Source organism: Cricetulus griseus, chromosome 8, assembly GCF_003668045.3.
Source record: "Cricetulus griseus strain 17A/GY chromosome 8, alternate assembly CriGri-PICRH-1.0, whole genome shotgun sequence".
NCBI classification, from domain to species: domain Eukaryota; kingdom Metazoa; phylum Chordata; class Mammalia; order Rodentia; family Cricetidae; genus Cricetulus; species Cricetulus griseus.
The window spans coordinates 73,021,131-73,039,156 of record NC_048601.1 but is presented as its reverse complement, the minus strand read 5'-3'; the positions used below and the strand labels follow the sequence as shown (position 1 = coordinate 73,039,156).

At 41.3% G+C, this 18,026-nt stretch overlaps 1 protein-coding gene across 1 annotated transcript; it reads right to left on the bottom strand.

The window, feature by feature from the left end:
- Positions 1-4,976: 4,976 nt before the first annotated feature.
- LOC100767070 (40S ribosomal protein S6) lies at positions 4,977-5,809 on the bottom strand. The gene has a single exon (XM_027429449.2). The coding sequence runs from the start codon at positions 5,772-5,774 to the stop codon at positions 5,025-5,027; it is 750 nt and encodes a 249-aa protein (XP_027285250.1). The 5' UTR covers positions 5,775-5,809; the 3' UTR covers positions 4,977-5,024.
- Between the last annotated feature and the right edge of the window lie 12,217 nt (positions 5,810-18,026).

Sequence of the window (18,026 nt, the reverse complement as noted above, 5' to 3'; positions counted from 1 at the left end):
TAAATATAGTGACTGGATTTTCTGTATTTAGCAGAAAATTCATTGCTTACACTTCCAAGCTGAAACCCGTTGGAGGCGTTTTGTATATACAAGGCTGTGAATTATGATTTTTTCCCCTTTACAAGATATTTGCAAGTCAGAAAGGCAGAAATCATTGCCTTCCTCTCCCCCGTCATGTGGGAAGGAAGCTGTGAATCTCACCTTTTGTTGGGTCAGAGACACTTGTGGTCAAGCCAGTTTGTGCAGACACCCCAAATTAATTACTAGATGCCTCTAAATGTCTAAAGAATATAGAACCAGACTGAATATTAATGAGGAGTGAAACATGAAATGTGCTCATGAGTTATGAGAGCTACTTGATGTCTTCTCTCCCTACTTTATTCTGAGAGTAGTTGCCCACAAGGTGGTAATGTGAGACCTGGGGTCCTGTTATATTTTCCAGGGTAACTTCAGTCTCTTAAAAACAATAATTTTTTTCATATTGCCAAATTCTTAAGAAATAAAATTGCCTCCCCTCCCCCTCAAAAGCCTTTTTGGGACTTGAGGGTAATTTCTGCCTGGTGTGTTCAGTGCTTTTTACCCACATCTTCTGGCTCTTAGACTCTAGCCGAGCTAACGCTCTAATTCCTTGGCACTTTTCTCATGTAGCTGCTGACAGGGTGAACTTTTCCTTAGGCCTGTGGTGTCTGGCTGTCAGGTGGACTGTAACTGCTTTCACATTTTTATTCATTAAAGCAAGCAAAGTGGGAATACTTTGGCGTCTCCTGTGGCTTCCGTTGATTCTTTGAGGTGATGCAAACCTGATCTCATCAAAATTAATGGCTTATGGTCATTCACACTATTACTGTTAATGGGGTTGAGTAGGCATTATCCCTGGCAGAAGGGATACTTACTGGGGACTTAGAGCACAGTCAACCAAGACTCTCACCACCCTGTACAGAAGGTAGTTGGTGGACTTGGGAAAGGTCATTTACAAAGCGAATATTGCAGGCATAGGCTGCACATTGCTATTGTTGTTTAAGCAGGCTATGGTAATGGAGAACAATGGCTTATGGATGTGCTTGAGTTAATGAGGCAAAAGCCAGTCTGTACACTCTGCGATGATGGAGTAGACATGTCATCTTCTAATCTGAATCCTGGCAAGGCTGACCACCCAGGTGTTCCAGTCTGTGACACTCTTTCCTCTCTCTGCTCTCCCTTCCAGAAAGGTAGAGAGGCCAACACTCTAGCAACATTCTAGCACTCTAAACTAATTCTTCTTCTTCTTCTTCTTCTTCTTCTTCTTCTTCTTCTTCTTCTTCTTCTTCTTCTTTTTTTCTCTCCTTCATCTCTTTCTTTCTTTCTTTCTTTCTTTCTTTCTTTCTTTCTTTCTTTCTGAGATAGGGTTTCTCTGTGTAGCCTTGGCTATCCTGGAATTAGCTATGTAGAACAGGCTGGCCCTGAACATACTGAGATCCTCCTGCCTCTGCCTTCTGAGTGCTGGGATTAAAGGTGTATGCCACCATTACCACCACCACCACAGGGCTATACCAGTGTTTCTTAACCTGTGGGTTTCAACCCCTTTGAGGCTGAACAACCCTTTTGCAGGAGTCACTTAAGATGATCAGAAAACACAGACATTTACATTACAATTCATATCTAGAAAATCACAGTTATAAAGTAGCAACAAAAATGATTTTATACATGGGGTGGGGGTTACTACAACATGCAGAGCTGAATTAAGGGGTCAAAGCATTAGGAAGGTTGAAAACCACTGCTCTAGACCTAACTTTGCTTTCATTTACTTCAATTCCTCTTTTGTGGTAAGGCCACAGAGCTTTGTTATCAAGGCTGCCATGGTCTTGGGATAGATTGGGGCAGGTTACTGAATCTACTCTGGAGTACAGGAACAACATGGCAGTGGATTAGGGTAAAGGAGTTAGAGTGAAGCAAAGTGAAGGTTTTAAAAAGTTGTTTTGGAAATGAATGATTGAAGAATAATGATTGATGGGAGAGCTGATAGGCCACTCTTGACTGTGTTTTTGGCTTAGCCGTTGGGTAGATGTTCAGTGTGTGTGTGTGTGTATGTGCCTTTGTGTACTTTATCGTCTGCATGTGCACCATATTCATGCAGTGAAAGTGGAGCCCAGAAGGTGTTGGAACCCTGAAAGTAGAATTACAGAGGGTTGTGAGCCTCCAGATATGGATGCAGAGGGTTGTGAGCATCCAGATGTAGATGCTGGGAACAAAAGCCAGGTTCTCTGCAAGAGCAGCAAGGACTCTTAACTGCTGATGTGTCTTTACAGTGCATCTGTGCATTGTCAAAGCCTTTAGAGATGCCCAATTGCCCCTAATAAACTATCACAGATTATACCCTCATGGGCAATGAGTAAGAAGGGCAATTGCTGAACAACTTTAAGAACAGGAGGCAATGTATTTTAGAATTATTTCATTTTACTAGACAATAGATAACTAATTTTATTTTATTAACTATTGGTTTGAATGATAGATTATTTTGAAAAGCTTCCCAATAAAACTTGGTTTTACTTAAATTATTTTTGTCTCATGCCTGTTTGTCTTCCTCCTTGGTTTCTACCAGTTCTTTGAGAATTCCACACCATGTGTTTTGATCATATTTATTTCTTACCCAACTCTCCTCAGCCTTACTTCCTACCCATGCAACCTTTTGTCTTTATTTTACAAAAAACCAAAAAACCAACCAACCAAACAAAAAACCCATAGAGTCCAAATTGTGTTGCCCTTGAAATATCCTGGGGTTATCAAATTTAAAGATTAATACATTTTAAAGTTGTTACCAAACCATACTGGTAGGGTCTTGATAAAATGTGAATTTTCCAGATGAAGTAATCATGTTTTGAAGAATCTTTTCATGGCATTACTTCTATGGTAGACAGAGTCTCAAGTGTGAAAGTTATGAGGTATTACTCCTGGGATTAGGTGACTGAGCACTTGACATTTGAGTTCATCAAAAGGTGACTGTCCATGTGGGCTGGACATGATCACAAAATCCTTCCTTTCCTCCTCTTCTTTCTTATACAACATGTGAGGTGCAGGCTCCTTACCTTTCACTGATAAACCATGGACATTTTATACCAGAATGAGTTTGACTCAGCTAATAAAGGTGAACGTGTAGCTAAGAAAATGCAAGAGAGACAGTATGTAGGGAAAGCCCACATGGAATATCAGAAGAATTGACCATTTGTAGCAAAGTAGACCCAAATTAACTTTTCAGTTATTCTAGAGGCATCGACAGAGTAATTTATAAATACCCAGTTTCCTGACATGTCAAGGATAGATGACAGTGTCCTGGAGGAAGTGATACTGAAGAAAAATCATTTCACATGAAAGGAATGGTCAGAGATTCCACCACATGAAAGTACAGTTGTGAGGTGATGGAAGGTCATGTCCATGTGCATATGGGCAGCACTAATTGGACTTGGGGTCACAATAACAAAGCCAGGTTCTATAGAGACAGCTCAGCAGAAGACTCAGGTTCAGTTCCCAGAACAACACGAGGGGCTCACAATTGACTGTAACCCCAGTTCCATGGGATTTGATGTTCTATTCTGGCCTTCTTGAACACTGCACACATATGCTGTATATACACAACATGTAGGCAGACCTCCATATACATAAAATAAAAATAAACAAAACATCCTAAAACATAAAGAAATAAAAAGAGGACATGAAGTTGGAAGGAAAATAGGGTGTAAGCACTAGCTGAAGTTGAATGGAGGTAGTAGTAGGTAGATATGCTCAATGCCCATTGTAAGACACTTAAAAATATAAAAATAAAGAAGCTTACAGAACACCAAATAGATTGGACCACAAAGAGAATCCCTTCACCACATAATAATCAAATCACCAAACTTACAGAATAAAGCAAAAATATTAAGAGCAGCAAAAGAAAAATGCCAAGTAACATATAGAGGTAAACCTATCTGAATTACACCTGACTTCTCAATGGAAATTTTGAAAGCCAGAAGATCCTGGATAGATATTCTACAAATGGTAAGGGAACATGGATGCCAGCTCAGACTACTGTATCCAGCAAAGCTTTCAATCACTATAGATGGAGAAAACAAGATATTCCATGACAAAACCAGATTTAAGCAACACATATCCACAAATCTGGCCCTACAGAAATTACTGGAAGGAAAACTCCAACCCAACGAAGGTAACTATGCACAAAAAATCATAGGCAATAGATAATCTCACGTTACCAAACACCAAAAAAGTGGGGAAATTCACACATAATAGCACCACCACAAACAAATCCAAAAAAAAAAAAAACAAGAATCAACAATCAATGGTCTTTAATATCCCTCAGTGTCAATGTTCTTAACTTGCCTATAAAAAGATACAGGCTAACAGAATGGATGTGAAGTCAGAATCCATCCTTCTGCTGCATACAAGAAAAACATCTCAATGACAAACACAGATGTTCCCTCAGAGTAAAGGGTTGGAAAAAGACTTTCCAATCAAATGGACCTAAGAAAAAAGCTGGTATAGCAATCCTAATATCTAACAAATTAGACTTCAAACTAAATTGAATCAAAAGAAATGAAGAAGGGCATTTAATACTTACCACAGGAAAAGTCCATCAAGATGAAGTCTCAATCCTGAACATCTATGCCCCAAATACAAAGGTAACCACATTTGTAAAACAAATGTTACTAAATCTCAAATCACACATAAAACCTCACACACTTATAGTAGGAGACTTTAACACCTTGCTCTCACCACTAGACAGAAACACCAGACAGAAACTTGACAAAGAAACAAAAGAACCAACAGAAGTTATGACCCAGTTGGTTATAGCAGATATCTACTGAACATTCCATCTGAGCACAAAAATATACCTTCTTCTCAGTGCCACATGGGACCTAAAATTGACCACATACTCGGCAATGTAACACACCTACACGGATACAAAAAATTGGAATAACCGCCTGTATCTTATCAGACCACTGTGCTTTTTTTTTTTTTCAATGTGTGATTATTTATTTGTTATCCTTAAAGACTTATTTTTGACTGGACTCTGACTTAGAAGTAGAAGCTCTCAGTGAAGACAGCCTACGTCTCTTGGCGATCTGTTCCTGGCGCTTTTCTTTGGCTTCCTTCATTCTCTTGGCCAAAAGTTTAGCGTATTCTGCTGCCTCCTCCTTGTTTTTCTTTGTTCGTTGTTTCTTCAGAGCAATACGACGACGTTTGTGTTGTAGGACACGTGGCGTAACAAGTCGTTGGATCTTGGGTGCTTTGGTCCTGGGCTTCTTACCCTCTTTGTTTAAAGGCTTTCTCACAACATATTGGCGGACATCATCTTCTTTAGAGAGATTAAAAAGCTTTCGAATTCTGCTAGCTCTTTTAGGTCCCAAATGACGAGGAACAGTAGTATCTGTCAGTCCAGGAATGTCCTTCTCTCCTTTTTTTACAATAACCAAGTTGAGAACACTCAGATTGGCATCCACGATGCATCCTCGAACAGACTTGCGCTTCCTCTCTCCAGTTCTCCTTGGTCTATAGCAAGAATGCCCCTTACTCAACAGCAGGCGCACTCTGCCATGGGTCAAAACGCCTTGCTTCATGGGAAAACCTTGTTTGTCATTCCCGCCACTGATTTGGACCACATAACCCTTCCACTCTTCACCCAGAGCATCAGCAGCCACCTCTGTGGCCATGCGTTTTTCATAGAAAGTACGAAGCTTTCTTTCGTCGTCTACCTCAATTAGTTTTTGGCAGCCGGTGGCCGGGAAGGAGATATTCAGCTTCATCTTGACGCAGCCAACCGCGCAGGAGGCGCCACGAAAAAGAGCCAGACCACTGTGCTTTAAAGTTAGATTTCAACAACAACACAAATTGCAGAAAACTTACAAATTCATGGAAATTGAGTAATGCACAATTATACCATTCCTGGGTCAAGGAAGAAATAAAAAAGAAATTAAAGACTTCCTAGAATTTAATGAGAATGAAGACACAACATACCCAAACTTATGGGACACTTTGAAAGCAGTGCTAAGAGGAAAACACTACAAAGACTTAATGAAATGAAGAGTTGGTTCTTCAAGAAAGTCAACAAGGTAGACAAACTTTATCCAAACTAACCAAAAGGCAGAGAGAGATCATGCTAATTAATAAAGTCAGAAATGAAAAGGGGACATAACAACGGACATTGAGGAAATACAGAGAATCAGGTCATACTTTGAAAGCCTGTACTCCACAAAATTCGAAAGTCTAAAGGAAATGGACAATTTTCTGGATAGATAACACTTACCAACATTAAATCACAAACAGATAAGCAATTTAAACAGACCTATAACCCCTAATGAAATAGTCATCAAAAGTCTCCCAACCAAAAAAAGCCCAGGACCAGATGGTTTCAGTGCAGAATTCTACCAGAAATTCAAAAAAGAGCTAATACCAGTACTCCTCAAATTGTTCCACACAATAGCAGCAGAAGGGACAATACGAGCTACAATTACCTTGGTACCTAAGCCACACAAAGACACAACGAAAAAAGAGAATTACAGACCAATATCCCTTATGAAAATCAATGCAAAAATATTCAACAAAATACTGGCAAATCAAATCAAAAAACATCAGAGAAATCATCCACCATGATCAAGTTGGGTTTTTCTCAGGAATGCAGGGATGGTTCAACATACGAAAATCAATCAATGTAATCCACCATATAAACAAACTGAAAAAGAAAAACCACATGATCATCTCACTAGATGCTGAAAAAGCCTTTGACAAAATCCACCATCCCTTCATGATAAAGGTCTTGGAGAGATCAGAAATAACAGGAACATACTTAAACATGATAAAAGCAATGTACAGCAAACCAACAACCAACATCAAACTAAATGGAGAGAAACTCAAAGCAATTCCTCTAAAATAAGGAACAAGACAAGGCTGTCCACTCTCTCCATATCTCTTCAATATTGTCCTTGAAGTTCTAGCTAGAGCAATAAGACAACAAATGGAGATCAAGGGGATACAAATTGGAAAGAAAGAACTCAAAATTTCACTATTTGCAGATGACATGATAGTTTACATAAGTGACCCTAAAAACTCTACCAGGGAACTCCTACAGCTGACAAACTCCTTCAGCAAAGTGGAAGGATATCAGATTAACTTAAAAAAAATCAGTAGCCCTACTATATACAGATGATAAATGCAGTGAGAAAGAAGTTGGAGAAACATCACCCTGTACAATAGCAACTAAAGCATAAAATATCTTGGGATAACGCTAACCAAAAATGTGAAAGACCTGTATAGTAAGAACTTTGAGTCTTTAAAGAAAGAAATTAAAGAAGATACCAGAAAATGGAAAGATCTCCCATGTTCTTGGATAGGTAGGATCAACATAGTAAAAATGGTAATCTTGCCAAAAGCAAACTACAGATTCAATGCAATTCTCATCAAAATCCCAACACAATTCTTCACAGATTTTGAAAGAACAGTACTCACCTTCATATGGAAAAGCAAAAAACCCAGGATAGCCAAAACAACCCTGTACAATAAAGGAACTTCTGGAGGCATCACCATCCCTGACTTCAAGCTCTATTATAGAACTATACTCCTGAAAACCCCTTAGTATTGGCACAAAAATAGAGAGGTAGACCAATGGAATCAAATTGCAGACCCTGATATTAACCCACACACCTATGAACACTTGATTTTTGGCAAAGAAGCTAAAGTTATATAATGGAAAAGGAAAGCATCTTCAACAAATGGTGTTGGCATAACTGGATTTGGAAATGTAGAAGATTGCAGATAGATCCGTATCTATCGCCATGCATAAAACTTAAATCCAAATGGATCAAAGACCTCAACATAAATTTAGCCACACTGAACTTCCTAGAAGAGAAGGTAGGTGGTACCCTTGAACAAATTGTTACAGAGACTGCTTTCTGAACATAATACCAGTAGCACAAACGTTGAGATGGACAATTAATAAATGGGACCTCCTGAAACTGAGAAGCTTCTTTAAGGCAAAGGACACAGTCAGCAAGACAAAACTCTGGACCACAGAAAGGAAAAAGATATTCACCAGCCCCACATCTGACAGAGGGATGATCACCAAAATGTACAATGCTCAAGAAGCTAGCCACCAAAACACCAAATAAAGCAATTAAAATGTGGAGTGCAGAAGTAAATAGAGAATTCTCAACAGAGGAATATAAAATGGCTGAAAGACACTTGAGAAAGTGCTCAACATCCTTAGCCATTATGGAAATGCAGCTCAAAAATGACTCTGAGATACAATCTTACTCCTGTCAGAATAGCTAAAGTCAATAACACCAATGACAGACTATGCTGGAAAGGATGTGGAGAAAGAGGAACACTCCTCCATTGGTAGTGGGAGTGCAAACTTGTACAACCACTTTGGAAATCAGTATGTCGGTTTCTCAGGAAAATGGGAATCAGCCTACCTCAAGATCCAGCAATTCCTCTCTTGGGCATATACCCAAAGAATGCAAATCATACAATAAGGACATATGTTCAACTATGTTCATAGTAGCATTATTTGTAATAGCCAGAACCTGGAAGCAATCTAGATGCCCTTCAACTGAAGAATGGAAAGAGTGAATGTGGTACATTTATACAATGGAGTATTACTCAGCAGAAAAAAAAAGCAATGGAATCTTGAAATTCACAGGCAAATGGATGGAACTAGAAGAAACCATCCTGACTGAGGTAACCCATTTACAAAGAGATAAACATGGTCTGTACTCCCTCATATATGATTTTTAGACATAGAGCAAATGATTACCAGTCTACAATCCACACTTCCAGAGGAGCTAGGAAACAAGGAGGACCCCAAGAAAAGATTGCATAGTCTATCGAAGAAGGGGAGGGGGACAAGAACCCCTGAGAAATGTGGGAGCATGGGGTTGGAGTGGAGATGAAGGAGGTGGGAAGGGATGAAGGGGGGAGGAAAACAAGAGGACTGAGACACAGAGTAATAGAGAGGGCAAGAAAGGAGATGCCTTGATAGAGGGAGACAGTACAGGTATGGAGAGAGGTCTGGCACAGGGAAATGTTAGGGGATCCACAGGGATGACCTAAACTAAGAATCCAAACAGTGGTGGAGAAAATGCCATTGATGCCCTTCCCCTATAATGAGATTGGTGTCTACCTTGATTACCTAGAGCCTTCATCCAGTAGCTGTTCAAAGCAGAAACACTGAACACAGCTAAGCACTGAACCATACTCCTGGAATCCAATTGTGGAGAGGGAAGAGAGATGGGCATAGAAGCCAAGATGGTGCTGCACAAACCTGCAGAAACAGTTGACCTGACCTAGTGAGAGCATGGAGACCCTAGTCATAAAGCCAGGGAAACAGCACTGGACTGAACCAAGCCCTCTGAATGTGGGTGCCATGAGGGAGGCCAAGACAGTCTATGGGACCTCTAACAATGGAGCCAGTCTTTAACCCTAGAGCACAAATGGACTTTGGGAGCCCATTCCTTATGGAAGGATACTATCGCAGCCCAGATACAGCAAGGAGGGCCTAGGCCCTCTTCCAAATGACATAACAGACTTTGAAGGTCCTCACTATCCCTGGGGAGGAGTTGGAGGGGTTTGGTGGGGAACATGGGAGGATAGGAGGGAGAGGGAATGGGGGGATGGATATGTAAATATGAGTAGTAATTAAAGAATTTAAATAAAAATATAAAAATAACATGATTATACATTAGAAAAAAGAGTACAATTTACTAAAGAGCAGAGAAGATGCCTGCTTATATATTAATTTATATCACAAAAGGAAGACAAGTGCCATTTAAACACTCGATAAATTTTAAACAATAAATAAATGCAATTACAAAGAAATGAAACATTTAATTTTTTGTTACGATAAATCTTTCTGCCAAAAGCCGCTGAGCCCCACTGCCACGTGTGAGCTTTATGCTAGCCGCCTGCCTGAGTTAGGGCCCAAATAAATACACAGAAACTTGTATTAGGTTCAAAGCTGCTTGGCCAATGACTAGGATTCCTCATCTGTTAGCTCAGTCTCAATTATCATACATCTATATATTTTATAAGACTTATCTTATCGGACGCCTTATTGGTGTCTCTCCTTGCCGGTGGCTCACATCCTGCTGTTGGAGAAGGCGAATGGGAAAAAGGGACCCTTCCTCTTTCTCCTTCACTTAAATATGAGTCTCCTTGTTTTGTCACTTCCTGCCTTGATCAGCACTTTTCTACTACATTTCCCAGAATCCTCTTTGACTCCTAGTTCCATCTAACTTGCTGTCTCATTGGCCAAACAGTATTTTATTTAACAATCAATAAGATAAACATACACAGTAGTACATTCCCCATCAATTCTTAGTACATCTGTTTTGTTATCTCAAATAAACATCAGTCTTTACACTTTCTATTACCATATAAATTTATGGCTGACACTTTCTCAGTCTTTCATGTCCTGACAAAAAAAATTATGTCCCCTTCCTTGAAAACATGACTGTAGGGTTCAATGTTTTCCAGATTCAACAGAGCAGTTGCACATATGAACTCATAGTGGTTGTTCCTGTGCCCTCAAGACCTGCAGAAGATCAAGGCAGACGAAATCCCAGTATGGATGTGGGAGATGGTTATGAGAACTATTGGCCGTTGGTTGATGTTGGGAGAGGGAAAATCTGTTTCTATTGGACATGAGAGGCTATAGATCTTCCAATGGAGAGTTCTGTTCCTATGCTCTTGCAGGTAGACCTAAATGGATTCAGTGTGTTTTAATAAAACAGAGTACATTAAGTTGGGAGGGAAAGGGGTTGGTGAGTGCTATATGAAGAATTATAGTAGAGAAAATTAGGGCAGATTGGATAAAAAATATATGCTTGTATGAAACTCTCAATAAAGAAGGAGAAAAAATGCAAAGATCGTGTAACTAAGAGAGCACTGCCCAATTCAGATTCTGACATTTTACAGGTAAATAGTATGAAACAGGGCGAAACAGACCACAAGTGGCTGCAGTCTTCAGGACATAGTGAGTGGTGTCATTGAGAGAAGCCATTGCTTACAAGATGGCTAGGTTAGAAGGAGGGTGTTGCCTGAAAAATCTGTAGTTGCTGTACTCTGGATTGCAACACTTCTCTAGGAGGAGTGTTCTGGACTAGCCTCCTGTTCTTTTCTTTTCTGGGTTTTATTTTCCGTTTCGTATTTGCATAGGCTCTGTAGGAGGGTTTGCGAACTTTGAGAGACTTGCTCCTCATTTGTCCCCTGGCTCGCTGTTACCACAGTGTTTGAGTGTTCAAATTAAGGATTCCTGTGGGAGTATTCTGCAAGGATAGTTTCTAATGAGAGAAGATGGATGCTGTTTCAGGATGGAGAGTCGTGAAGTACTTCTACTGTGGGCTGAACTCTTCCTTTATGACAACGCTAATTTAGGGCTGTTTCAAGTTCAATAGGGGATATATTTCTCTGTGCCTCAGTAAGCTTTTTAGAAGGAATCTGTGTAGAACAGCTGTGACCATGCTACCATTTCCTCCAGAAATTCTAGGGTTCCTCTGTTATAATAAAGTGTGGTGAACCTTGGTGGATTCCATGGCAGGTGAGGGTGGCTGAGGCGGAGGGAAACATGCCAGGCAGACAGAGCTTAGTGACAAGTTTTATGAGAAAGGGGATGGAGGGAGAGGGAAAGAGAAAGGAGGTAAAGACAACAGAGACAGAGAGAGGACGGAAGAGAAGAGGAAGACAGAAAAAGTCCTGTCTGCCCCAGGGGAACAGTGGGAAAGAGAGAGGGAAAACAGGGGAGCGGGAAAGAGAGAGCAGAGAAAGCAGAAAGAGCTGGAAAGAGAAGAGCCACAGAGTTTAAGTGGGTAGAGGTCTTTCTTTTAAAGGGGTCCTTTGCACCTGGAATGACTAGGGTACTGCCTGAGTGCATTCTGCCAGGTGACAGGGGCAGGCCAGCATAATGCTTGGATGCTTACATCCTTGCCTCTACATTCTTTGCCATCCTTATGTGTTTAATTCTCAACACACACATAGGAAGAGTCTGTTACTTATTATGTGTTGACTGAACATTTTCATGACTCCACCTTGGGGAGAGGGAATTGTTAAGTATGAAGTTCAACATTTGGGGGCTGGAGATCTGACTCAGTAAGGCGCTTGTTATGCAAGTATGAGGTCTTGGGTTTGGTCCCCTGAAGCATGTGGAGAGATGGGTGTGATGCTGTGCATTTGTCAGCCTGGTGTAGCTAGGTGGAGACAGGAGAATGTCACTGCTCACTAGATGGTCTAGTCCGACCCGGTCAGCTATGCCAGTTAGAGACCCAGTTTCAAAGCAGGAGGTGATAGCTCCTGGGGAATGACCCCTGAGATTGCCCTCTGGCTTCCATGTGTTCACATGTGCACCTCCACACGCATTAACTAACACACACACACACACACACACACACACACACACACACACACACACACACACACACACTTGTGCTGTGTTTAGGGGTCAGGGTCATCTGTGCAGTTTTCTTAGTCATGAGGTTTTTTTTTTTTCAATATAGACTTTATCATGTGTTGGGGAAAGTAAACTAGAACCAAGGGGATAGCAGGATAGTGAGAAATGGCATTTCATTTGGCTGACCATTTTGCCCAGTCCAGTGCTTCACACTGTGATCATAAACAATAGGAATACCATGTCCAGAGCATTTAATAGTAAGAAGTGGCTCATCAGAACACCAATGGCTACTGAAAAACTGATAGTGTTAGTTTTGAAGGAAAAATTACCCTTCCATCAGGATCACAGGGTTCTTTTCTTTCCCTTGCTTCTTCCCTTCCTCCGTCTCTCCCTCTCTCCTCTTCCTTTCCTCCTCCTTTTCTTTCTTTCTTTCTTTCTTTCTTTCTTTCTTTCTTTCTTTCTTTCCTTTTTACTTGTAGGGTCTCAACCATGTAGGCCTGGCTGGCAGAGAACTAGTTCTGTATACCAGGCTAGTTTTGAAGTCACAGAAACCCACCTGCTTTGACCTCCTGAAGTGTTGGGATTAAAGGTGTATGCCCCCATGCTCAGGAATTCTTGCATTATTAAAACTGGCTAAACTAGCATAAAGACCTGAAAGGGAGTGAGAATATGACCCAGGGCAGTACTCTCTATAATTTAGGCCCTGAAGGAAGGTACACAACTGCCGCGTCCATCCTTGACCAGCAAGAACGACGCAACACCGAGGAATCTTCTTCTCACAGTTTATTCGGGAACCTTGATTTACAGGAAGTGGCCCCGGGTCCAGGAAGACGGGGTCTGATATAGCCTACAACTACCAATCACCTAACCCCACGTGGTGCACCAGGATAGGTTGTCTCCAAGCAGAATTAAGAGGATACGTGGCCACAGAGAGCACTCGCCATCGGGCTGGTGGAAGGTGGAAGGTGGAAGGCAGAAACCCGCACCATCTTTTAGGCGTGGTACTCTGCAGCTCCCAACACACAACAGTTCATCAAATGTTAGAGTTTTGGCCAAAACCAGAGCAAAGACCCACTCATGTTTACTCTCGTTTTCTGCCTTGCTTCTCTCCAGAGTCAGGGAAGTGTGTTTTTCACATTTATCTTTCTCTGCTATTGACCTATTTATTTTAATGGCTTTGATTCCAAAAAATAATTTGGATAAGTTGTCTTCGTGATAATATAATGGAAACTCCTGGGATATTTTTGAAGAGACTCATTTTTAAAATATGTTTGTGTGTCATGTGCTACTATAGGTCCTTGGGAGTTGGTCCATTCCTTCCACCTGGATGAGGGTCTCTCTTGTTTCTCTGGAGCAGTGTACATGAGGCTGGGTGGACCTCTAGCTTTTCTGGACCATTACCTCCTAATGTGCATGCTGCTATATCCGTTTTTTTTTTTTTTAAATGTGGCTTCTGGATATCAACCTCAGATCATCAGGCTTGTTCAGCCAGCACTTGCCCCTCTGCTGCCTGTTTTAATATCATTTTCTTCCTCAAAAATGGTCATCATGAAGATACAATGAAAACCACCCTGTGCTGGCTCTTGAGAGAATGTTGGATGGTGGATGGGGCTTGGGTAACGCCTGCTATGGCTACTGTAATTGCATTTGTTGTGCTGACATGATGCGTCTGTTCTGTTTCTTTCTCCCCACAGAAATGCCACTCAATGCAGATATATCACATTTACATTCCATGGAGACTGAAAGTCATCATATAAGTTTGCCAACTTGTAGTATTCCAGAGTTGGAAATAATTTTCAGGGTGTTTAGTTTTACAAACATCATGTTTTATTGAAGAATTATCTTACAGGGTAAACAAAGACTGTGTAGCTGAGGGAAAGTCATCCAGCTTATAAACCAATTTCAAGTACATACCTTTTAATGAGAGACATTTAATATGTTAGTTATAAAAATGGCATAAGTGAACAGTGGACAAATATCAATACAAATCTGTAAATTACAGTGATAATAAAGTACCTGACAGGGTAACTTATATGTGGAAATTTACTTTATAGTCCTGGAAGCAGAGGAGGCCAGGGCCATGGAGTCAGAAATATAGGATAATGAGTGATGAGGCTGTTTTTGGCTCATAGATAGTAACTTACTTCAGCTTCTCACAGTAGAGTAAGCAAAATGCCCTCTTTCCTTTTGTTCTAGTTTGCCTTTTATTGCTGTGATAAGCACCACAAAGAAAGGCAACTTGTGAAGGAAAGGGTTTATTTCATCTTATAGCTCATAGTTCATTGCTGTGCCAAGGCAGGAACCTGGAGGTAGGAACTGAAGCAGAGGCCATGGGAAATGTTGCTTGCTGGCTTGTTTCCTGTGGCTTACTCAGCTTGTGATATTATGGTACCCAGGCCTTCTTGCCCAGAGATGACTCTGCCCCTAGTGAGTTGGGATCTCTGACATCAGTTATCCATTAAGAAAATGACCCACAGACTTGCATCCAGGCCAAGATAATGGAGGCAGCTCCTCAGCTGATGTTCCCTCTCCCCAGATAATCCAGTTTATAACAAATTGAAAACAAACAAATGCAACCTAACCACTATACACCCGTTTTTAAAGCAAGCTTTAAATACCTATTTATTTATTTATTCATTTATTTGTGTGTGTGTGTGTGTGTGTGTGTGTGTGTGTGTGTGTGTGTGTGTGTGTGTTTAAGTAGATGTGGGCAGGTGTGTGCATACCACTACCCATATGTGTAGAGATCAAAAGATAGCTTTTTGGATTTGGTTCTTGCCTTCCTCCTTGTGGAGGCAGTGTCTTTGTTGTTTCTTCTGTACAGTGCACTCCAGGCTAGACCTACGGTGAATAAACCATGTTGGAGAGAATCCATTGCCCCAAGTCTGACACCATGTGTCCAGCTGACTCCATGCTGAAGGATCCACTTTGTCCTCTGGTAGGCTATTCAGCAGTGATGACTCAATTAACCTCGGAGAAGGGAGGTCTGTGCTTTTGGCTTTACTTTTATTGTTACAATGTCCAGTTTGCATGCCAAACAAACCCTGTAAAGAAAAGGGACTGACTGATATCACAACATTTTTTTTTTATCATATCCAATATGTAACTCTGTCCTCTAGACATACCCTTTGCATTGCTAGGAGCTGTGATTACCCACAGGGAACCTTTGCAAGATTGGGCCGACCTTTATTTCCATCTCAAAAAGGGCACATGGGAGAGAGGAGGCAGTGGGGGAGGGAGAGGGAAGAGGAGAAGGTAGGAGTCTCAGGAGGCATGTCCCTCCATGACATTTTTCTTCAATGGTGTAGCTGCTCTTAGTTACCCATGTTCCTGTAAACAACCAGTTACACTCATTTATTCACAAGCTACCCTTGGGTGTACATGTTTCTTCGGTGTGCCATCAGTGCCCTCCCTGGGGTGAGAGTACATCTTGTCTGTTCAGGAGAAGAGGCTGCTCTATGTTGTGGCCCCTTTGGTGAGAGTGAACAGGATAAACACATTCTGAGCCACACGTCTCTTCCCATCACCTGATTATCAACAGCTAGATGTCTTCAAAACCTCTGACCACCCATTCAGCCAATAGGGAATCACTGGCCCAGGAGTCAGTCAAGCTCCACATGGCAGGCCTTTCTGTCTGTCTATTCAATGGATATACTTTTTGAAGTTCTTCCCATTTAGGAGCATTTCACACCCCCACTGTCTTTCAAAACCCACCGTGTAGTAGCACTCCATTTCCTGTACATGCCAGCATGTCACATAGCTCCATCTGTGAACCAGACCCAAGATATTTCTTGCAGAGCCAACTGGTAGCATGGAACACCCCAGAAGGCTGTGTTTGTGGGCTGGGAGAAGCAACAGCGCAGAAGGTGCTTCGGAAAGCTTAATTGTGCCTTAAGAATTGCTCCCTTCCAGTCCTACTCCCATTTGGGGCTGGGATATGTTGTGCATGCACAACTTGGTGATTACTGTGACTGAGACAGCACTGGATCTGCTGTGTGAACACACAGGATGCCTTTGCTCAGGCATCCTGTCTGCAGCTGGGTTCCAGGTCAGCCAGGAGTTCACGAGGTTATATGAAAAAGAAAACAATGCCTTACTCCAAAATCCTAGAGATTTTTGTCTTCTACCACTAATATCAATTTTCCAGAACCTTCTTAAGGCATTTGCAATTTGTCACAGAATCTTCAAACATCATGTTAGGTTTTCTAGGTTGTGAGGTTCTCCTGCACACAGGATATTTTCGTTCCAAAGATGTTTATGTCTTCATCCCCAGAACTGGTGCATATATTACTCTCCATGGTAAATGGGAATGGAGGTAGCAGAGGTAGCACAGGTTAAACTTTAAAGAAATTTTCATCTTGAATTATCTGAGCATGCCCAGTGGATTCTCATGAGTAATTAGGGTATGATTTTGAAGGGCTTTAAATGTGGAAGATGGAGGTAGAAGAGTTAGTGTTTGAATGTGCTCAGATGAAACTCAGCCAAGCACTGCAAACCATTGTGATCTGAGAAACTTCCAATTATCAAGGTTAAGGAGTCCTAGATTATGATAGAAATCAGCAGTTAACATCACCCACAGGGGTGTCAAGAATGTGTGTTGTTGTTGCTGCTGTGTAAACCACATCTGGTGACTGCAGCAGACAATAACGCATTTGCTGTGCCAATTTTCTCCAGGAAATAGACTATATATTTATTATTTAGCACCTGAAAATGGAGTTACTATTTGATCATATTTAGGGTAATGTCCAAGAATTTAGATTGCTTAAATAGAGGAGTTAAGGAAGGAGGCAATCACTGTGTGTGTGTGTGTGTGTGTGTGTGTGTGTGTGTGTGTGTGTGTGTGTGTGTGTTTTATGTGTGTTTTTGTGTGTGTGTGCATGTGTGTGCATGTATGTGTATATGCAGGCCATGGTACACCTATGGAAGTCAAAGGACAATCTGTAGGAATTGGCTTTCTCCTTCCATGTGTTGATCCTGGGAACTGAAGTCAAGTCGTTAGGCTTGGCAGCAAGCACCTTTACCTGTTGAACCACATTGCTGGCCTGACTTTTAGTTGTGGTAGGTTTGAGTGGATGCCCAGTGTCCCATTGGTCTTTACTACAATGTTCAATGTTCTGATGATCAGAGAAAAATGGTAGATTTTTGTCATTTGCTTGACATAACTGTTGAGATCAAGAGCTGGGAAAGTCAATGTAAGGTAGCCTAAGACCAAACATGCCCACCCGGGGACAGGCTAAGGCCCAAGTTCTGTATCTAGCCTGGGATCTCTGAGTGCCCTCTGATCAGGTGGGCGATGGAATATGTTAAATACCTGGAGCAGGCATTGACTCTAAGTTGGACCTAGTTTCAGATAGTCAGGTTATTTCCCCCTCTCCAGTGAGCATTCACCATGGAAACTGGCTGCAGAAATACCTGGGGAGAATAATCCATAGAATATACTTAGTAGCAGTCAAACAGGGCCCTTATCAAATAGGTCTCATCCTTTTTTTTTTTTTTTTTTTGCAGATTTTTAAAATTTGAATTAGAAACAAGATTGTTTTACATGACAATCCCAGTTCCCTTGTCCCTCCCGTCCTCCCCTACCACCCCCCCCAACTAAAACCCTACCTATCACATATCC

Bases quoted from the DNA above. Each gene is read 5' to 3' on its own strand.
- LOC100767070 (XM_027429449.2), bottom strand. From the start codon at position 5,774: ATGAAGCTGAATATCTCCTTCCCGGCCACCGGCTGCCAAAAACTAATT.